Source organism: Pteropus alecto, unplaced genomic scaffold (assembly GCF_000325575.1).
Source record: "Pteropus alecto unplaced genomic scaffold, ASM32557v1 scaffold461, whole genome shotgun sequence".
NCBI classification, from domain to species: domain Eukaryota; kingdom Metazoa; phylum Chordata; class Mammalia; order Chiroptera; family Pteropodidae; genus Pteropus; species Pteropus alecto.
The window spans coordinates 4,857,803-4,881,277 of NW_006431079.1; the positions used below are offsets into that span (position 1 = coordinate 4,857,803).

At 39.4% G+C, this 23,475-nt stretch overlaps 1 protein-coding gene across 2 annotated transcripts in view; it reads left to right on the forward strand.

Annotated features, from left to right (window-relative positions):
- Positions 1 to 23,475, forward strand: part of SPON1 (spondin 1) — a 229,932-nt gene that overhangs the window by 117,292 nt on the left and 89,165 nt on the right. For both annotated transcript variants that reach the window (XM_015596503.2, XM_015596502.2), the window contains exon 6: positions 14,938 to 15,086. In XM_015596503.2, the coding sequence (XP_015451989.1) occupies positions 14,938 to 15,086 (149 nt within the window). The remainder of the gene's footprint in view (positions 1 to 14,937; positions 15,087 to 23,475) is intronic.

The window sequence follows — 23,475 nt, forward strand, 5'->3', positions numbered from 1 at the left end:
ATCTCTAAAAAGATTTTTTTTAAAAGGCACTAAGAAAATATCTGTTTAATTATAAACTATCCTTCTTCATCAAGAGAAAACAGACTTCTCCTGCCTAGAAATGTACAAACAGAACTCTTCCATTTCGCCAGAGCTCCGCGAATAATAGGCCACCAGCTGCCACCTTGGGCTGCAGGTTTCAGGAACTTGAAAAGGGAAATTTTCCATCCTGATTACTGCTTTTGCAGTGTTCTCCAGTGCCAGCATATGGTGGTGGGCGTGGGTCTGGGCCAGTTTTTGTGTTCCTAAATAATACAACTGAGATGCTGTCCTCTTTTGCTACAGTACTCTGGGCACTCATCAATCAACCACTTTCCTGTGTGTACCTACTATGCACAGGCTATTAGAAAACAAGTCATCTCTTTATTTTTTTAAACTATTGGCAGGAAAACCAAAGTAAATGAAATACTCAAGACAAAACTAACAATGTCTCACACTACCAAAGCAAAAGGCACTTAACTAAAGTCACAAACCCCAAAGAGGGTAAGTTCAAGATTTAATTATGTTACCCTGGGTTAAAATACAAATTCTTCAAGTGGGATAAATTCACCCGGGCCTGGCCAGCACCGATCTTAATCTCTTGCCCCTCTGCAATTTGTACTCTTGGCTCCATATCCATCTTATGTTCCCAGACAGCACCTTACTCATGTGATCTCTGGGCCTTTGCACATGTCATTTCATGTGCTTGCAACACTCTATCCAGCCCCACCTCCTTCACCAGGCTGACTGCTAGCCACCCTTTCATTCTCAGCATAAACCCCACTGCTTTGAAAAGCCTTTTCCAATTCTCCAATCTGGATTAGCAGCCCTCCTCTTTTCTGCCCAAGTCTCACAGTTATCCTATTATAACACTTTCCATACTGCATGCATTGTAATCACCTGTTCATGTGTTTGACCCTCCTTATGCTGAGACAGGGCAGGGCCCTTGTCTGATTTTGGCTTAGAATTTCCAAGACCTTGCATAGGACTTAGAGCATAACATGTGACCAGTGAGTTAAATTATGATAAACCAAGCTCTCACTGTACCAAGCTGAGTGGTTAAATCCCAGAATGAAAATACAAGCTTTGCAATTCCCAGCTAATGGCTCCAAAGCCCCCATGCAGGCAGAGCTCCTGGCCGAAAGCACCTGACCTCTGATCTTTAAAATGTGCTGGGGGTAACCTTTGACCTTTCATCTCTACCTCTTACAAGTTCACAGTTCATCTCTGTCATTTTCCTGTCACACCTCCATTACATGAGAACTTTCGGTTCTTATACAATGCAACTCAAACCTAGGGTAATCCTGAGTGAGACTTGAGAAACAAGAAAAGATAACTACCTGTACCTTGTTTTCTTTTTTAAAAGTGAACTTTCTATTAAGGCCAAACATACATAGAGAAAAATAGGTAAATTTTAAGTGTATAGCTCAGAGTTTCCTATTCATTTGAACACATTCATGTTACCAGCACAAAAATTAGAAAATTACTAGGACTCCAGAAGCCTCCTTTTGTTCCCTTCCACTTTTCCAAAGGGCGACTACTCATCTTGACTTCTAGCACTGATTAATTTTGCTTGTTTTTAAACATTTTGTAGATGGAATTTTACAGCATGTACTCTTTAGTATCTGGCTTCTTTTGTCAACTTTATAGGTTGTGAGATTCATCCACATGGTTGCATGTAATTTGGGTTTGTTCCTTTTAATAACTGTATAATTTCCCACTTTGTGAATATACCACATTTCATTTATCTGTTCTATTATGGATGAACATTTGAGTAGTTTCCAGTTTGGAGCTATTATGAATAGTGCTGTGTAAGCATTCATATGCATGTCTTATGGTAAATATATGTATGCTTTCTGTTGGTTATATACTAGGAATAGAATTGCTAGATCATAAGATATGTAGCCCAGTTTTAGTAGCTACTGTTAAATAATTCTGCACTGCAAGAGAGATCTGGTGAATCTACATCCTGTCAATGATTTATATTGTTTCTTTTTCTTCATTTTAGCTACCTACTGTATGTGTAATGATATCACATTGTGATTTTAATTTGAATTTTATTGATTTTGACTGCTATTTAGTCATTAACCATTTGGATAATCTAAAGTGACTGGGTCTTTTGACCATTTTTTCTATTAAGTTGTCTGCCTTTTTCTTATTGATATGTAAGGGTTCTTTATATATACTAGATATGAGTCCTTTGTCAAGTATATGTATTCCAAATATCTTCTTCCATTCTGTGATTTGCCTTTTTACTCTCCTAATCTTTGACGAACAAAATGTTTTAATTTTTATGTAATCCAAATGACCTTTTTTCTTCATCGTTAGCACTTTTTGTGTCTCATTTAAGAAATCTTTGCCTACTTCTAAGTCATGAAGACCTTATTCTATATTCTCTTCCAAAAGCTTTATTGTTTTTACTTTTCATAACTTGATGTTGAGTTGATCAGTAATTTTATTTGTGTACGGTGTGAAGTAGGGGTCAAGATTCTTCCCCTCGCCCCACCACCTGAGTCATTTGTTGGAATGCTCATTCCTTTCTTTCTGTATTAGTGTCACCTTTGTCACATATCAGGTGATTGTATATCTGTGGGTCTATTTCTGAACTCAGTATTCTGTCTTTCTGTTTCGTTGGTTTATTTGTTCATCCTTCGTATCTGGGAGTGTTAATTCTCCAACTTTGTTCTTCAAGGATATTTTGGCTGATCTTAGTTCTTTGCATTTCTGCATAAATTCTAGAATCATGATCTTAATTTTCATTTTTTAAAAACCTGCTGGTATTTTTATTGGGTTTCTGTTAAAATTATGGACAAATTACAGGAGACTTGACAACTTTACATTATTGATGCTTCTAATCAACGAATATGTTATATTGCCCTATTTATTTAGATTTACTCTAAGTTTACTCAATAATATTTTATAGTTTTCTGTGGAGAAGAAGTCTTGTTCATTTTTCACTAGATTTAATTTATCTTTTAAAATTATTTTATGTAATTGTAAATAATAGCTTTTTTAAAATATTATTTTTTGTCTGTCACTGGTATATAGAAATTAAATTGATTTTTATATATTGACTTAGTATCCAGAGACCTAGCTAAATGCACTTATTAATTCTATCTGTTTTTATATATAGATTATTATGGAATTTTACATACACGATTATATCTTTTATCAACAATTCTTTTTTAATCCTGTTTCTCTTGTTGCACTAGCTAGAATGTCCAATACAATGTCAAATAGAAGTGGTGATAATGGGCATTCTTGCCTTATTCACAATCTTGGGGGAAAAACTTTTAATGTTTTTATAATTAAATATGATTTTTGTTGGAGCTTTTTTTGCAGATCTTTTATCAGGTAAAGAAAGTTCCCTCCTAAGTTTGCTGAGATTTTTTAAAAATCATGAATAGATATTGAGCGTAATATTGGTTGAATTTTAAATGTCAAATCACCCTTATATTCCTGGAATAATTGCTACATGGTTCTGATATGGTATACTTTCTCTCAATAACTGGATTTAAGGTTTGCTAATATTTTGTCAATGAAAGAAATTGGGCTTCCGTCTTCACTTTTACCTTTCATTTTAAAGTGGAATTTTTTTTTTTACCTCAGCTTGACTTCTCTTTCATCCTTTATATAGACTTGGTTCAGTAGACTTTGATTCTATTATTAGCTTAAACTTTCCTCAGTCTCTAGCTTCTCTCTCACTGGCAGAACAAAAAGCCTTCCTAAAAACAAAGCAGTCATGATCCAAATCCTGGTTCAGCCACTCATGGGCAATGTGTCCATTAGCAAGTTACAGAACCTCTCTGGGCTTCTGTTTCCTCTTCAATGAAATGGAATTGAAAAGTGAATTACAAGATACATATGAAGCACCTGGTACAGGTATATATTCAGTAATTCTTATTTCTCATTACCTCTTCTCTCTGAGGCCTAAAAACTTTTCAAACACAGAAGAACATTGGCTTACTATATACAAGGCTTAGCCAACAGTTAAGATATAAACCTGAAAAATGAACTCGTGGGGATGAGAGAAGTCCTTTTTTTTTTTTTTTTTACCTTCTGAAAACAAAGCAATGTTATTTATTGCTCCTGCTAAGTTTTTAAAATCTCCTAGATTTTTTTTTTAAAATTACACAAACATTGTTAGAATTTGTCATCCGAAGTGCTACAGTTTCTTCCCTAGGGTTTCAAACTCAGATGTTAATGATGTATTAAACATTTGGAAGGTGTCCAGGAATATAGCCTCTCTTTCATCTATAACAATGTTTATGTGGAAAAGTCAGCATGGAAGGACACTTTTAAATAAAGTTATTCTTTCTAGAAATATAACCCCAGTGCTATTGTTAGTGCACAATAAATCTTTAACCAGCCTCCACAGTGGCAATAGGGATGGGAGTCTGGGGGTGCTCTGAGATTATGTTCTTTGCCTTGAGATGAGAATCAGTTGGTTGGTTGGGGTTTAGAGATGTCTAAATAAATCAGGAGTCAGAAATTCAGAAAAATCGATTCAGAAATTCAAAGAAGGCCGAAATTTATGAATGTCAAGAGCCAATACCTGCAATGTTGTCCAGGGCACTGGATAGGTATGGTTCTGTCTATCTCCCTAGTATCCTCACCCTAAGAGCTGATTCTGGTGACAGCCATCGGTGACATCAGAATGACCTCCTAACTAAATCTAGACTTGGTTCAAGCCGTAGATCCCCAATGGGATAGAAAGGGCAGGGCCCTGGCTGATGCGATGATAATCTCAGCTCTGCCATTTGCTAGCACTTCAGTTCCCTCATCCATAACATGCGATGCTAACAGACTTACCTAGTATGACCATTGTGAGAATAGAAGAATGCTAACTCATACCTATGAAGTACACAGTACAGGGAATGAGCTCAATAAATGATGATGGTTGTGATGATAATAACAATGACAACAGTGATAATGACAACGAAGACACCATTCATAGCTGTGGGTGAAGGTGTGCTGAAGACTATTCTGCTTACAGAAACAGGAGGAGTAGCTCCAGCTGGCTCTTGTTTAATCTCCAGACCACTATTTTTGGATCTCTGGGCCAAGACATGATCTTACTTGAATGAGCGATGTCTCAATTTCCCCAAAAGCAGAGCCTGAGGCAAGGACTTTGGTCCAGGAAGATGATCCAGGAAGCAGGAGGGAAGGAATTGGGGGAAGATTAAAGAGGCAAAGGAGGAATCAGCCTAAGAGGGCATTTTGAGGTCATTGGCATCAGTGTGCCCCTGAAAAGTGTACAGAATACCTTCAAGAATTATCCACCTTCGAAAATTGTCCACTAGCACCCACTCCTCTGTAGGCTGAGGATCGTCTCCAAGAAATTAGTGAATTTCCTTGCACTCCCAGCTACTTGTTTATAGGCCAAGCAGGCCTTCAAAGCTTCAGAGAAGGCCATGAGGCAATAAATAGAAAAAAAACACAGCACACTTGAAGTGGACACTCACTGACAGCATGGGTGTGTGCTCACACCTGCCTACCATTGTTGTGGCTGAAGTCAAAGGTAAATGGAGGGTGTGTGATACAAAGCACCAAATGCAACTGCTATAGGCCAAATCTTAGTTCAAGTATAGGTTCTTTCTGCATGCTGTCTATCTGCTACATGTGATTCGCAACTGTGAGAGACCCCAGTCTTCTGTCGGGTCTATCCTCTCCCATCTCCACTTCCCAGCAGGAGCTACCTGCACATTTGATTCTTACAGTTAGCAGTACTCGGACCTATCCCAGCTTCCAGAGCTGGGCTGTCCAGTATGATAGCCACTAGCCACATATGGCTGTTTAAATTTAAATTGGTCAAAATGAAATAAAATTTAAAATTAAGTTCCTCAGTCACACTGGCCACTTGTCATTTCAAGTGCTCAATAGCCACATATGGCAAGTGACTACCATATTGGACAGAGGAATATAGAAAACTTCCATCTTCACAGAAAAGTTTAGTTAGTCAGCTTCTGTAGAGCGTTCCTGGGTCCAAATCTTGTCTCTACTATTTACTGGCTGGGTAACTCTGAGCAAGTCATTTAACCTTTCTCTGCTTTAACTTCCCAATGTGTAAAATGGGCTTATTTCAAGGATTAAATAAATAACAATATATAAAGCAAATAATAAAGTCTCCCTGGGTGTTATTATTATTCCTTAGTTTTTAGGGCAATTCCTATGTGAGGAAGGCAGTTGTTAAAGACTCTTTAGCCTCAATCCAGGCCCCAAGTCTCTGGGCTCCCGCATTATCTCCAGGCTCAAGATGTCTCCTCCATGTGTTTAAAACAGAGATGCTACTTTGGTCACTGCTTCCCTCTCAGCCTCTTTTTAATCCTCCATCCTGGCTACAAAAGGTAGAACCTGAACTCTAACTACAGGCATGTGGCAGGGACTCTGCTGACTGCTTCTGTCTGTACACCTGACTCATTCTGCTGCCATTTACTCACTACTTGCTCCACCCACCAGATAAGTTTTTATACCCCACCATCACCCAGAGCTGTGTGCCACCTGAACTACAGTTAAGCTGACCACACCACGTGGAAAATCCAGCTATCCTCCAAGACTTTGCCTTATCCTAATGAACAGGTCCTGTGGATGTTCCAGTTTGTTCCCAATCCCTACCTTCCCCTGGAAAAATGGAATATTAATATTAAAAGTAACATTTATTAAATGTTTATTATATAACAGGAACTTTACTGTTTGTATATGGATTTCCTTCTGTAATACCCATAACAACCCTAAAAAAATAGGTACTATTGTTATTTCCATTTCACAGATAAGGAAACTGAGTCTTAGAAAACGTAGGTAGTTTATTCAAGGTCACTCAGATAGTAAATGGTGGAAACAGAGTATGATGATGGCTTTAAAGAGTAGGAAGTTTCCTTTTTTTTCCCAAGACATTTGAAAGAAGGGTGAAGTGAAACATATAACAACATGGATGAATCTCAAATGTATTATGCTAAGTTAAAGCCAGACTTAAAAGGATACATATTATATGAGTCCATTTATACTATATTCCAGAAAAGGCAAAACTATAGGGGCCAAAAACAGATCAGAGGTTGCCAAGAGCTGGGAGTAGAGGAATGAGGTTGACTCCAGAGGGACACAAGGCAATATTTTAAGTGATAGAACTATTCTGTATCTTGATTGTGATAGTGGTCACATGATTGCTTGACTTGTCAAAACTCACTAAACTATACATTAAAAAGGTGAATTTTGTTGAATGTAAAATATCCTTTTATTTTTAAATGGGAAATAAAGCAGACAGTAATTTTCCCCTGATTGCCTCCAGCAATTGTTCAATTATGGGGAGAGAGGGGAGCAAAAGTCAAAGTTTCAAAGATGTGATGGAGTAAATGAGTTCAAGTGGGAGCTCAGAATTAGATGACAAAGAATTGAGCAAGTGGAAACAATGAGCTTAACTTTCCTGAAAAGACTGGAGATGTAGTTAGGCTTTGTAGGGAGAGAGCATGATAAAAGTTTTTTACACCCAGAATGAGAAAACTTGAACCTCTATTCTTCAAGGTAGAAGCTCTTCAGTAAAAAAAAAAAAAAAAAAAAGATTAAAGATGAACCTTACCCATGTATTAACCATCTGTTCTACTCTTCATTGTTTCATGTAGATCTGAGTTTCCATCTGTTTTTATTTCCCTTTAGCCTGAAGAACTTCCTTTAATGTTTCACATACTGTAAGTGTGCTGGTAATAAATTAACTTAACTTTTATTTATTTAAAAAAGTGTTTTATTTCACTCTCATTTTTGAAGGATATTTTTGCAGGATATAGAATTTTAAATTGACAATCTTTTATTTCTTTTAGAACTTAGGGTTGTCGTTTCTTTGTCTTCTGGTTTGTCTTGTTTTTGAAGCCCAATCATTTTTACGTTTATTCTCCTGGCCGTGCTGTCTTTTGTTACCTCTGACTGTTTTTAAGATTTTCTCTTTATCTTTACTTATCATTGGTTGATAATGATGTGCCTAGGTTTTTAATCCTGTTTGTAGTTTATTGAGCTTTTTGGATGCGTAGGTTGATATTTTTCATCAAATTTGGGAAATTTCCATGCCTTATTTCTTCAAGTATATTTAGAATTCAATTTCTTGATCTTCAATTACTCCTATTTTAAACTATTTATTTTTGTTCTAAAGTCCACTGCAATTCCAGTTCACTTTCTTTCAAACTTTTTTCCTCTGTAATTAATTTTGAATCGTTTCTATCACCCTATCTTTTCCTTTGCTATGTCCTAATACAGATATTCTATTTTTCAGTTCTAGAATTTCCACTGGGTTTTTTTACATGATGGCTGAGAATCCCCATCTGTTTACTCACTAAGTCCATCTTTTTCTTAAAATCTTCAAACAGATTAGTAATAGGTGTTTTAAAAAATCATATACTAATCCCAACATATTAATTATTGTAATAACTCTATTCTATTGATATACTAATCCCGACATATTAATTACTGTAATAACTCTTTCTATTGATTTTTTATGGTGAGAGATCGTTTTTCCTGCTTCTGCACATGTTAGTAATTTTAGTTGTATGAGGGACTTTATAGATGCTACATTGTTGAATGTCTGGATTTGTTGTCTTCCTTTAAAGAGTATGGAGTTTTGGTCTGGCCGATGGTTTATTTACTGGTAGGTCTGTTTACTTCATTTTTCAAAGCTTGTTTTCAAAGTTTAATTAGAATAAATATAGAGTAGCTCTTACTCTAGGGCTAAAGTAGTTTTATTCCTACATTGTGGCTTTTCTGTGGTCTCAGTTGAATGCCTAGAGTAGTCAGCAAGGTCTCTCTAATATGAATGGTAGGAAGTTCTACATCTCTAGCATTGTATGATCTCTGGAATTTCCATTCAGTTCTTAGCTCACCAGTAACTATTCTCTCCCAGGCCTTGTGGAGTCTCACGCTGCACATGATAATATTAGTATTTCGTCAAAGATTTAAGAGGACTCCCATGCATATTTCTGAGCTTCCTTCTCTGCGTATCTCCCTCCTTTCTGGCATTCTTACCAGTACATCCTATCTACCTTAACATCCTCAAATTCCTGTCACTACCTCCTCAGCTCAACTTGATCACTATGCTCTGCTGTGCTCCAAATTTCTTCACCAGAAAATGTCCAGGAAAAACCTGAGGCTTGCCTCTTGTGTTTCCCTTCCCTCAAGGATCATAACCCTTTGCTCTATGTTTTCCAACATCTGAAAACTGGTGCTCCATATATTTTGCCCAGTTTTATAGTTATATCAAGAGGTCTAGTCCAGTGCCATTTACTACATCAGTCTGAAGCAGAAGTTGTGTGAGCATAGATAGATTTAGGAGTTGACTATAGACAGGACTTATTCTCTACTTCACATTGCCTTCAAGATGAAATAAAAACTCACTGTTAAGACATTCATATCTCTTCATGATTTGCCTGGCTGATTGGCTTCTTACTGATCATCCCTTCCTTACAAGCACACACACTACTACTACCTTGGCCTACTTGTGGTTTTCCATGTACTTCTGCTTTTTCTTGTACCCTACTTTTGTACGTACTGGTCCTTCTGCAAAATTATTCTTCCTCCTAGCCCCTAATAGCCTTGCTAAGTCTTACTTATTCTTTAGAATGTAGCTGAGCTACCATCTCCTTCAGTAAGCCTTATCTGATATAGTCTGGGTTAAATGTCCCCTTATTTTTCTTCTTTTATATCACTCGATTTCTGCCTTTATCAAAGATGTATTGCACATAGTTTATTGTAATTACCTGTTACGATCTATCCTTCATGCCCTCCACACTACCCCCAGACTGAACATCTCAAGGACAGGGATCAAGTCTGATTCTTCTTAGAGTTTCCATGGCATAGCACAGGTTTTAGCAATCTTTTTCTGTAAAGAGCCAGAGAGTAAATATTTTAAGGTTTGCAGGGCAATCTCTCTGTTGTAACTACTTGACTGCCATTACAGCACGAAAGCAGCCCTAAATAATACATAAATAATAAGCAAAATAAAAACTTTACTGAAACAAAAACAGTCATTGGGCTGTAGCTTGCTGATCCTTGGCTTAGCACATAGTATATGCCTAGTTAATGTTCATTCAGTGAATGAATTCATAGAATAGAATATTAGCATTGGAGACTTCAGCAGAAATATGAAAGAATATAATCGATTACATAAGTGCAAGGAGTTTTCCTGGAATGGAAAAGTGACACTTCTCTTGAGACCTTATGGAAGGAAAAAAGGTTAGCTGAGTGACAGAAAGCTGAGGAATTTCTAGTCTATTTGTCATATTTCCATGCAGGATTTTTTGCAGGAGGCCATACTGAGATGGGATACTGAAAACCAAAATAGCTGGGTCAGAGCAAGCTTCTGAAGCAGCCAAGAGCAGGAAGAGCCACAGAGCTGTGTTGTGGGCAGCACCCAGGGGGAAATCCAGAGAAGCCAAGTTTTGTAGCCAAATCCAAAGTGTCAGAAACCATGCAGATACTGGAACTGAGCCTCCAATGAGAATAACAAGGGCAGGAGGGAAGTGAGATCCAAGACGACTTTTATGAATAGAGCTGGCAGGTCCATAGGATTTTTCTATTCGTCACTGGCCACATGGTGCATGGATAAGTCTGTGGATGGGTTAACCTTGGTCTTCTCAGATGAGTTAAATGACAAGGTCATCTACTAAGAGAGAAAAGAGAGAGACGAGACTGAGATTTGGAGATTAGAGGAGCTCTGGTGTTGCTATTATAGCAAATTCAATATTGGGCCCCCCAGAAAAAGATTTCCTGAAGCTGAGGTTGGATAACAGAAGGCTGTAGCAAACCAGTCACCAGGCTATAGAACATTCTCCTGTGACATACTACAAGTGGATGTCAAGGAAATGAATGGGTGGCTTTCTGCAAAATTGAGATTGGCAGGAAAATGTAGCCACTATCAAAGCAGGCCAGGAAATCTGAGTTGTAACTGAACACCTGCCATGTGCAGAATACCTCAGAGAATCCATATACCATGAAGCATGCTTCCTCCTACACCAGACAAAAAGCCAGACTTGGTTCTTTTTCATCAGCGATGGCCTTTTAGGCATCATTGTGAATTTAGCATCGGCAATGACAACAGAAGTGTCAGAAATAAGGTTACTACACATATATTCAGGATATGTCCCTGGAGTGGTTTTTCAGACAAATGCGTATGGTTGACTATGAATATCTCAAACTCACATGTCTAATCATTTTTTTCCTCCCAGCTTCCCACATGCCTCTGTCCCATCTATGTCTCATCCAAGCTATTGGGAGTAAACATCTAGACCCAGATATGTATAGGTCAATCTAACACTGCTGGAACCAGAGAGAGGCATACTAAACCAAATAGCTATGGCTTTACCTGAGAGCCTAAGGGATTGTTAGTTATGTTGGTTTCTCTGCCTCTGCTACCAAGACTGAAGCCCTGTGTTTCACCAAGGATACCAGTGGTAGCCTCCCTGAGTATTCTTTTAAGAAAGCCACAAGCATTTACCTTGTTCCCTTCTCCCCAGGACTCCTAAAACCTGGGACTTCTCTCTCTCTCTCCTTCCTTAGTTCCTGAAGGATGGTGGGGGCCAGGGCTAAACTTCTCTGTGTCCCAGTTTCCTGGGGTCTGCAGCCCCCAGAGCACTGAGTCCCATTTACATAACTCTCTATCATTTTTTCAGATTCAGCTCCTTGCATCTGATATTCCTGTTATCCGTATGCACCAGTTCTAAGTCAGACTGCCACCCAGTTGCTCAGCCAGATTCACTTCCAGAAATTTGTCTAGGTTTGCCTTGCCTTATTCCAATTTGATTTGATTGGCTAGTATTTATTAACATTGACCTATTTTATGTGTCAGCCACTTGTCATTACTTTGGCCTCAGAACAACACCAGGAGGGCGGTCATGTCAATATTTCTACTTTACAAATGAGGAAACTGAGGTTGAAAGTGATTCATTAACTTATTTAATCTAGAAAGTTTCAGAACTGAGACTAGAATACATGTTAGTCTGATCCAAAAACCAGAGTCTTAACTACTTCACCAAAGTGCCTCCCAACTTCTCTCTTACTGGCTCATACCTCTGACCCCATGTCCCCATTCCTCTACACTGCCCTAAGTCAGACCCTACGGACTATATTTAGTCTTCTCACTCTTAACCTTCTAAAGTGCGTCCTGTTGGAGATATGCAATATGGTAGAGAAGAGCTGGGCTCTGGCATCAGACACACCTGACTGAATCTCAGTGTCTTCATTCATCTGCTTCTGTGATCTTGGGTTAACTCAACCTCTCTGAGTTTGTTTCCTCATGTGAAAAATGGAAATTATGATAGTATCTCTATCGAAATTGTTTTCTTTTTTGAGTGTCTAATGTGGAAATGTCAGTCAAGTCTTTGGTATAGTGCCCAGCACATAATAACAGCTCAATATGTAACTATTGCCATGCATGTCATTCTTCCCAGAAGGAAACTTCCATCATATTTCCCCTTTTCCTGATGACATTTACCAAAATGGGCATTCAGCATTCTCCAAGACCTGGTCCTGACTTTCTTTTTCATCTTATCTCTTTGTCTTCTAACTCTCCAGTCCACCAAATGGTCTCCCCCAGTTTCTGACCTCTCAGTGGAATGTAGGTAAAAAAAACATGCACTCTGGGGGCAGATGGACCTGGGTTTGATCCCCAGCTATGCTCCTCACTAGCTCTGTGAGCTTGGGTATGTTCCTTAACATCTGTGGGCCTCATTGTCTTTTTCTATAAGATGAGAATGAGGTTATAGTGAGGGTTATATCTAGGAAAGCATTATACCTAACACCTAATAATAGGTGTTTAATCTTTATTCATTCGTTAATAGAATCCTGCTCCCACTGCCCTGTGCAAGCTTGTTCCCAAATGCTTTGAGCACATATACTGCCATCTTCCAATTTGATTGTTTGAATGAAATACTTCAGAAAACATGTACTAAGCAATCACAATGCATCAGGCACAGTGCTTGGTGCTGGGGATACAGTGCTGAAGACAGGCTCTGTCAGGGAGCTTACAGTTTACTGGGAAAACAGACATGTAACAGTGATTATAAAAGTTATCAGTGCTGTGGGGAGATAGGGGACAAGGGCTTAAGTTGGTCTAGGGTAGCCTTAGGAGGCTTCTGGGTAAATCATGGAAGAGGAATGAGTTGGCCAAGCCAAGGGGAGGAAAGCACAAAGGGAACAGCATGTGCTAAGCCACATAGGTACAAATTGCAGGTAGTATGGGTCTGGAACAAGAGGACATTTCAGTGGAACAGAGCAGAAGGATCAAGAGATGCTGAAACTGGACTTCCTAAGTTCATATCATGAGCCAAAGGTCAGGACAGACTCCTCACTTTTGCTCCTACACAAGCAGTCTTCTTGGCTTAGATGACAAATAGGACATTCTCCTCACTCAAGAAGTGAGTTAGAGAAATAGTTGGCAGTATCTCCACCTGTTTTCCTTAGGGACATAACAGATAAACACAAAGTTGCATTTCCCTGATGTGTGGGAAATAATGAACAAGCAGTTGGGTAGACCCACATGGCGATGTCATCAGCTTGAGGTAGAGCAAGGCTGCCTTCAGCAAACCAGGAGGCTGGCTCTATGTCCATGTTCTTGATGTGTCCCTAGAGCACAGGGCCATGGGATAGCAGGTAGTAGATGTAAACAGAATCAGGCCCTGTTCAGAATCATTTTCTTAAGTGGTGGAGTGGAGTAGAGAGTTCTGCTCACTCTGGGCCACATGGCGGTAAACTGCAAATGTCAGTTGGGTCCACCCAGTTCAAGTTTTCCTCTTCGCTATGCCAAAAAAATGTTTTTTAACATGAGGCTTTATAAAATCAACCAAAGAATGACAGAGAACTGAGCCAACCTTATGATGAATTGTACGTAACTTAGTAAGAAATAAATATGTATCTATAGTCATCTTGTGCAAAAACAAACCCAGTATCATGCTGATACTGACTTTGTTCCTCTCCTTCCTCTCCTTTGAACTTTGAAAAATCTTCAGGTTAAGATCTGTCTTGGTCCCGCCCAGACCCCATTCTGTTCTCCTCTTGTGTCATTATGTCATCCATTAATTCCCACCTGCATCCCATAACAGTCATCATCCCACATGATCCTCACCAAACCACCATGGACTGGTGACTTTCTCATATTCAAACTGCCTTCTCATTCTTTATCATGGCTAGCCTGCCTGCCCCTCATCCTGGAAGGTACATAAAAGCCAGCTAAAGACAACAATGCTTCCACAGAATTATTAAGCCTATTTCTCACCCAATCCCTTTACCTTTAGTTCCTTGCTGACCTCCCCAGCTCTACACTCCAATTTTGCTTCCTCTAATACAGTCTTTACACTCAGATGATTTATCTGAAATTCAAATGCAATTATGTCATTTCCTTACTCAGAACCCTTCAGTAGTTTCAGACCCTTTCAAATGACATCCAAACTCCTGAAGTATTTAGAACAAGGCCATTCATGAACAGACTCCTCCTTCCCACCTCCCTGGCATCATTTCCTACCTCTCCCCTTGACAGTTTGTGATATGGCAATGCTAAATTATTTATGGCTCCCTAAACACACAATGTTATTTAATGTTTCTGAGTCTGCCAGAAATAGCCTTTCTTCTCTATTCTGTCTTACAAATCTGCTCAACTTTTAAAATTCTCTGAGCTGTCCCCTTTATGAAACCCTCCCAGGCAGAAGTCATCATTCTGGGCTGCCTCTGAGTCTTGTTCAGACACCTACCATTGCTCTGTCTGCATATTTCCAAGACTTACTTGCTAAAAGGACTGTCTTATTCATCACTGAAAGCACAGGGCCTAACACAGAGCAGGTGCTTAGCCAGAAGGTTGAATCATCGTCCAATTATATTCCCTCCCCATCATTTAAGAGACTTGAGTTTTAACCACAGCCACACTGATACCTGCATCCCGATTGGCTTTCCCAGGTCGGGCTAATCATTGGTCTGCAATCATTGGCGGATCCCACTCCAAGAATTACGTGCTATGGGAGTATGGAGGATATGCGAGTGAAGGTGTCAAACAAGTTGCAGAATTGGGCTCACCAGTGAAAATGGAGGAAGAAATTCGACAACAGGTAAGAAAAACAATTACAAAATGACCCCAAACCAGATATGCAGTCAAAGCGTCTTTTAGATTTCTTTCCCAGGAGCTTGAAATTTATAGTACAATGTGCTGGAAAATCAGTACCAAAGGAAGCAAAATCTATTGCTGAGTCTGGAGAGTTTATGTTGAACACAGAGGCACCTATGTCCACCATGTTGTCTCAGATTTTCCCTGGCTATATTTGTGTTTCCTTTAGTTTGTGCTAAAAGCTACTGCTGTGGCCAGATTTTGGGAATGCCACGTCTCTGGTCTCCTGAGAGTCAATGTAGTAGATTATGGTTTGCTTACCATGACCATTGAGAGGGTCAGGGAGTAACAACCAAGTTATCTAAGCCAATAACACCATATCCAAAAATGAATGTTTGTGTATGTGCACATGCTCTTGAAACTATGTCTTGAGGTGTTAGATAAATTAGTTAGTCATAATCATTAGAGACTGAAACATCTTTTGTGTACCATGTGCCATGTTATGAGGGCCAACAAGCTGTACTATTATCTAAGATCCTACTCTTATCACTGAGATGAAAAAGAAGTAGCCCATCATTCTTCTTGATTTCTTTGACGGATAATGCCTCATCCTTCACCAAAGGCTCTATAAAGAGGCTGATGAGGGATTTTACAAGAAGAGTTGTGGTTTCTTTATGGTCATTCACAAGCTGCACTGGAGAAGAGACGGTCCAGCTTTGGCCATCACTACCCACAAAAGCTATTTGGGCCAGAAAGATCTCACTGCCCACAAGTGCTCTGGAGAGAGTAAAGAAAGATCAAACCATGCTTTGGATGTGGTCATTTCACAACACAGGGCCCTGCGAGGTTGTCTCATGTCTTCTGAGATAGTACAGAAGGCCCCAGAGACACTGGGCCCACGTCTCAAGTTGTGCATGTGCCCAGAGGCCCGAGCTGTGCAGGAGGGTGAGCACAGCTGTTGTGCTTCCCCTTGAAGTCTAACATCTGGACTCCCAGCCTCCACAAACCCTAAATTGAATGCAGAAAGGTCACCCTGACTCTTACTATAATCCCCTGAGGAATCCTTTTGGACCAAAGTCCAAAAAATGCCCAGGAATTAGCTTATGTTTTTTATTAATTTGATTTAAAGTCCTTTCTCCATTCTTTGGAAAAAAATGTTTAACCAGAAGTTTTAAGACTGCATGTTATTCGTCACTAATCTATCTCACCAACTACTTAGTGTTTCTCTGACTCTGGCTGCCATGCCTCATAGCTAGCATGGCTCATTCAGGCTACAGCACAGCCATGTACATCTGCAATGTCATGGAATGCTCCATGTTGGTCCTAGCCTGTACGGCATGTCCTGGGAAGTTGGGGGGAAATCCCTGTTCGGGATCCCCAAGGTCCATGTTTTTGGTTCTCAGGTTTGGAATTGTGATATGCTAGCTTGTCAAGTTCTATTGTGTGGTATGGTGAAAAACATTTGTTACATATAATGGGTTGAAATACTAAAGTATGCAAGTAAATTAGATCAAGGGCAAGGGCGTCTTTGTAATAATGCCAGTCTCATTGTTTGGCTACCTTGAGAGGTTTCTGGAGAGAAGGGAAACACATATGAATTGTGAGAAACTGAGACCACATCATGCAAGTGAACATTATGTGTCATGTGGAAAGTTGATAACTGATGAATGAGATGCCCCAGTCTTAGAATGTCCCCATTAGGAAAATATTCTTTGCTTAGTATGTTCTTAACTAGGTTAGCTTCGGTACCACACAGGCAATGTCTGTTCATCCCAGCAGCCTAGTGTTCCTGGTATTAAGTCATAATAGCAAGTTTAACTATTGGTACTGCACATGGGAGATAAAAATTTCACTGAACGTGTATATCACCACCTCTCAGGACCCCTGGGTACTGGACATGTACGTTTAGCTCTCACATCTAGTTTGAGAAGACATATTATCTGTTTTACAAATAAAGAAACTGAGGCAGTCAATAGCAAGAGAATATCAGAACTTGAACCCAAGTGTGTGTGGCTCCGAACCCTGTACACAGTACCAAATATAAAATTTGCAGGGCCTTGTGCAAATGTGGGGTGCCTTGTTCAAAGTTTGTTAAGAATTTCAAGATGGCAATGCTGTGAATTTCACAGCACAGGGCCCTGAGAGTCTGCAGGTCACACACCCATGAATCCAGCCCTAGCCATCCACATTCCTTGCCTCACACAAATGCCCAACAGAGAAACTCCTCTCGCCAGCCTTGGGAGTAAGCCTTTTCTTTCTCCAGAGCTCCAATAACAACATATTAAGTCCCTAGCTCCTTAGATAGAGTGATTTCAGGTTCCCTTCACTTCCAAACAATTCATGGTTCTAAATATTGTTCCTGCAGGCACCCGATTTATTATATTTTGTATGTAAGTCAGATGAGAAACAACATAAAAAGGAACAAGAATGTGAATCTTCCTAGAATATAAAAGTGTCCTCTGAATAACCAGGGAACTTGTTTGAACACATCTACAAACTAACACAGTGTTCTCAGCCTTTAATACCTTATATCCTACCAATCACTCTATCAAAGAACCCGAGTCCAACTAGGATGAAAATAGAAAGCCCTTTTTTCCCAAGAAAGACATTTATATGCTTACCAGCATTCTCTTATTATAGACTTATCGCTCACTGCGAGTTTCAAGGGCATTAAAAAATCACAGTAGATGTTCTTGGAGGTAAATCTTATGCTAATGGCTTTCAAACAAATGAACAAAATAATAATCCCATTAGTAGTTGAGAATTGTAATAATATTGAGTATCAATTTTAATGTTACTATAACTACAAAACAGCAAGAAAATTAATGAAAAATTACAGCAGCATTATTGGCATTAATGACCCTGGTGGCTGGAGAGAGTGGAGGAAGGGTTCAATGCACCCTTCTTACCGGGGAGACAGAGACAAATGTGCCCTGCTGGAGACTGTGGATTAGCCTGGCAGGTCACAAATGGGTAACACAAGGCAGGTGAAGGCAATAGGAAATTGTAGATCACCCTTACAGATAGACCTGGAACTGAAAGTGAGCTGATGTATACACATTGTTATGAAGTTAACCGTGTTTAATTGCCTCTTTCAAATTATCCTATTATCTCGGGGTCTTAGGGACTAATGTTCCTTTGAATTGAACTTGCTCTCTCTCCCCATCACTAGTTTTCTCATTTGGTTTTGGATTGTTTGCTCATCTCTAGCAGTGTTTTTCTTTTTTTCCAGCAGGAGTCTTCTGTGCTCAAGTTGTGGTGTCTCCTCAGGGGGACATTGTATCTTCATCTTGTTCACCTAAGTTTTTAAGTCATTTCTCAACTTGGCATTCCCCACTGCACGGCCAGTGTAAATATGGACTCTGCACTTACACATGGAGAGGCTGGGGCTTCCATTTCTTGAAGGTGAATTTTCACTCAGGTGCCTAGACAGCAGGCAAGCTTCCTTGCCACCTTGCCAGGTGATCGATGGAGGATTTTCTTGTGCCCTATTCATACACAGAGTAGCCGTTCAAATGTGCAGCTTGACACAGGGGTGTCTTTATACATCTCAGCTCACACCAGCTCAATACTTCTCCGTCTTTCCCGCCATGACTTTAAAACCTCTTCCTCTAGCCCCTGGGGCCTGTGTCCTGGTCCACAGCCTAGGCAGGTGACCATGCACCAACTCCTGCTCATTGTTTTGGGCTAGACCTTCCTCCCCATTTCTGGCATCTAGGACTTTTCTAAACTCAGTTATAGATATATTTTAAATTTTGTCTTGTCCTATTCTGACTAACATTTCTATTGTTTGTAGCAGGAAGGAGAACCTTTTCTATCAGCTCAGTCTTTCATGTTTCCAGGTGTCCACCTACTATCTCCAGCACCTAATATAGTGTCTCCCATATAGTAGGTGCTCAACCAATATCTGAATTGATTAATTGACAAGCAAGCTACAAATGTCACTTGCATAAAACCATGAGCTGTGAATGGCCACTCATCTATGAAAAAATGTGCTAGAAGAAACATTCCAGCTTATAGATTTCTCTGGATTCAAGGCTTCCCTGCCAGTGAGAGGTCAGATAATGGTGGACCCTAATTTAGGCATTGATTGTTTCATTTTCAGGAGGCCTTGCTTTAGCGGATCACTTAAGCCAGCCAGTAGGATGATTGCACCATATGTGGCACAAGAATCAATAAACAAATAGGTGTTCTTTTTCCTTAAAGTCGAAACAGTTTATAAGTTTTTAGGCACTGGCAGAAATAGTTCGAGAATTTTCTTTTCTCATCTCCTTGAAATCATTAGAGATAATATGTACTACTAAACTTTCATTTTTCCTGATTTTTGATTTCTTGAACTTTTGATCACTTTTCTCTAATTAAAACCATTGCTTTATTTCTGATGTTTTCATGGATGGTGATATGCTGCCTCATCTGGTTGAGAAAGTCACCACACACACACAACATGCATGCACACACACACCAGTTTTTATTATAATTGTAAAGCTCTAATGATCTTCAGTGCTTGTGAGAAGTAGTACTATATAATACCTAGCTCCATCACTTACTGTGTGACTTTCAGCAAGTTTCTTAACCCCTCTGTGCCTTGGTTTCCTCTTCTATGAGATGAGGAGGTTACATTGCCAACTTCAAAGAGTTACTGTGAGGACTAAGTGAGCTAGCTGATATATGTAAAGTACTTGGAGCAGAACCTGCCCTGTAGAAAGTGCTCACTAAATGTTACCTATCGTCACCACATTTTCATTCTTGAGTCACCATTTTCTCATCAGTAAAATAATGGATTTGTCCCAAGATGGGGAGACCCTACAGGAGCTAGAAAAGTTAATGATTCGAAAGGTTCAAGTTCATGATGCATCACTCCTCAGCCTGAGAACACACACTCATAGGATGAGGACACAACTCCTTTGCCATTTCCCTAGGCTCTTCCTCTGCCTGTCCCTCCTGACCCCACTCAACAAAGTCATTTCCCCCATACACCCTCTCTGTCCCAAAGGTGACCTTAAACAACTTGAGAACAATAACAATGTCCTCAGATAAAAAAAGGAGCCATAATAAAACTCCATGCCCATTCCAACTTTATTCTTGTGCTCCTGCTCTTCCCTTTACCTGGAACAGCCTTGTCTGGATGCCCACAAGAACTAGTTCAGTGCCACCTCCAGATTAAGGCCTAGAGGCAGCCAAAAACAGGGGATCTTCCCGTACATACTGGGGTACCAGCCAGGGGTTGGAAATGCAGACAAGCCTTCCAAGTAAGGAAGAAGTCTCTTGATTGCAAGTGACAGGAATCCACTCAAACTAGCTCAAGACAAAGGAAACTTTATTGTATGGAGAAAGTAGAACTCATGAGAACACAAGTCAATACTGAGTGCAAAAAAAGCCTCAGGAAGGCTGTAACTGGAAGGCATCAGGCTGAGACAAACTGTGGACCTCCCCTCCACACGCCACTCACCCCCAGCACTCCTAGAGTCATGTGGTCTTTTCTATGCTTTCTATATGAATCTCTTTTCCGATCCTTTCTTAATAGACCTACTGTCTCTACTTGCTTATGTATGACCCCAAATGGTGGTTATATGACTTTCTTTCTTGGCTTCCCATAGCCAAGAGCAATTTTGATGACTCTTAGTCAAAATACTAGAAAGACAGATTGGTCATTGGACAGTCCGTGCATTGGTACCCCCTGAATCAGATATTTACTCCTAGTCCAATTAATGGCTACTCCCATGTAAAGAACCACCCAGCCCATTACTTCGCATAAGAGCTGTGGGTAGAGAAGCATATACTAAAACGGGAATTGAAGGTAGAAGGTAAATTGATTGACATTTCAGGGCAGCAGTGGATAGGCAAGAATTAGATGGAGTCACAGAGCTCCAGCCAAAGAACCAGAATTCAGGGCAGGATGTCAGTCCTGCAGGAGGCAGAAGCACAAAAGAGAACAGAGACTCAACACATATGTGAGGGGAGATCAGCAGAACCCCAAGATGCAGAACTAAGCTAATTGAGTGAGAAATGCTGGGTTCAGCAACTGAGGTGAGACCAGGGGACATCACCAGACCTAAGCATAAGGATCTAGAAAGGCAGAGATATGGAGGCTGGAAGCACTGTTGAGACCACTTATTTGTGTTTTTGCCAGCCGCTGCCTTACATTGTTCCTTAAGAGCTGTGAAAACAGTACTGGGCAAATAGGTAAGCTCTAATGTGGCTTCCTTAGTCTTTGACCTTGAGAAGGTCACCTGAGCCTTATATTCTTCACTTGCAAATGGTGATAATGAGAATAGGAACTGTACATGTTGGTTATGAAATAATACACATATAGTACCTGGTTTGAAGTATGAGCCCATTGTTATTATTTGAACAAAAACAATTAAATTTGAAAAATTTATAATCTCCTTTTCCTCCCACCTTCTAAGAAGATGCGTTTGTTAGAGTGGGCGGGAATGCAATTTAAAGAAGAGGTAAACTGTGCTACATAAAAACTGCTAGAGAATGAAGACCAGGGAAAAGAAGCGAGGGGACAAATAAGACCAGGAATCTGAGACAATATTAGAACTGTAAGTAGTGAGAAGAGACATATTTGAGCAGCTACCATTTGGAATGGAAATCAAGGTGAGAAGGTAGGTCCAAAGAAGGCTTTTAGTAGATTTGATTTCTGAAAGAGACATCAGAAGAGAATTTTCAGCAGTACACTTTGTGAAACAATGTGTAATGTAATTTACCCTCTGGCGCCTCCTTCGGAAACATTCAGTGAAGACCTACAGTACTCTCCAAGGCTTCTTGGAGTCAGAGTGGGTATAATGTTTTAAGTTTGTCACCCTGCTGCACACAGCCCCCAAGGGTGCCCAATTTTATTTGTGTTACATTAATGTCATTATCCATACCTCCTTTGTCCTTCTCCATCTCATTCAAGATTTAACTCCACGGAGTGTATACAAGTGGGCACTTGTGGTTGGTAGAAGTAAAGTGATGCTAGGAGTGGGGTGGGAAAGGAGTTAAAGATTCTCAGTCACAGACACTTGATACAGAAATTAGAGCATCATTTGAGAGGTGTGATTTGAGTCATATGAAACCTCTCGTTTGCTTTCAGTTGAGGCTTCAAACAAATCAAAATCACAGTAGGACAAGCAGCCCAAGTGATTCGTTCAGTGATGCCTGTTCTTTAAGAAAACTGGTGCGAGCTGCCTTTGCTGGAAGGAGATATAGCCTGCTTCCTCACAGTGATCCCCGACCTCCCCAGTTTTACGCCAGAGCACTTCAGACATTTCTGAGAATTTCTCTATGAGAGAAATATGGGACAATTTTATTCAAAAATTCCAGATTATTTAACTCACTAAAAATCTATTTTTACAGCAACTGAGCCAAAATATTGCAAACCGAAAGCAAATTTAAATGGGGAGTTTGGAAATATCTGTCAAAATTATACTTTTTTTTTTATTGTGGCAAAAACGCATAACATAATATTTATCATCTTAATCATTTTAAGGGTGCATTTCAGTAGTGTTGAGTATATTTACATTATTGTTTGTACAATTTCATTTATTCCTCAGCATAGTAATTCTCTATTCAGGAATTTGTCTTTCAGAAATATTCTCATACAAAGGTACATGAGAAAGGATATTTATTACAACATTGTTTATAAAAATAAGAGATGGAAAGAAGAAAATTTTTACAAATGAGGACATATTGAAAATTCTGGCTGCTTTTATGTAGTTAAATACCATGCAGCTATTAAAAGGAATACGGCAGATCAGTATATACTAATATAAAATGCTCCCCAGTGCATGCTATTAAGTGGGGAAAAGCAGAAGTAGAACAGTGTCTCTAGCTTGCTGCCATCTGCGGAAAAAAAAGCAGGAGGGTCAGAGTCAAATGGTTATATGCACATATAGAATTTTATATGCATATCTCTATGAACACACACCAGAAACTCATTGTCTCTACAGCAAACTGGGAAAGTAGAAGTCAGAACTGAAAGGTATATTCACATTTCACCATATGCCCTTTATACTATTTGTACATATACAAGAATGTTATTTAAATGAATGAAGAAAACTTTGATAAGAAACTGAATATTGAGAAAAGACCAATACTCCAAACTTAATCTATAAGTTGAATGTGCTCTCCCCCCAAAAAATATCAAATGAATTTTTGAAATTATACAGGCTGGTTATATGGAAATGAAAAATTAAATAGTCAAGAATAGCCAGAAAATGTCTGAAAGAAAATAATGATTCAGGGAGAGTGAATCTACCCAAGCCAGATATTAAAACTATATTATCAAACTACATTCAATAAAACTGTGTGAAACTAGAGCAGGAATAGACAGATCAGTAGAATCTAATAAAAAATCCAGAAATAGACCCAAATTCATTTTAAATTCACTCTATAAAAAAAGTATA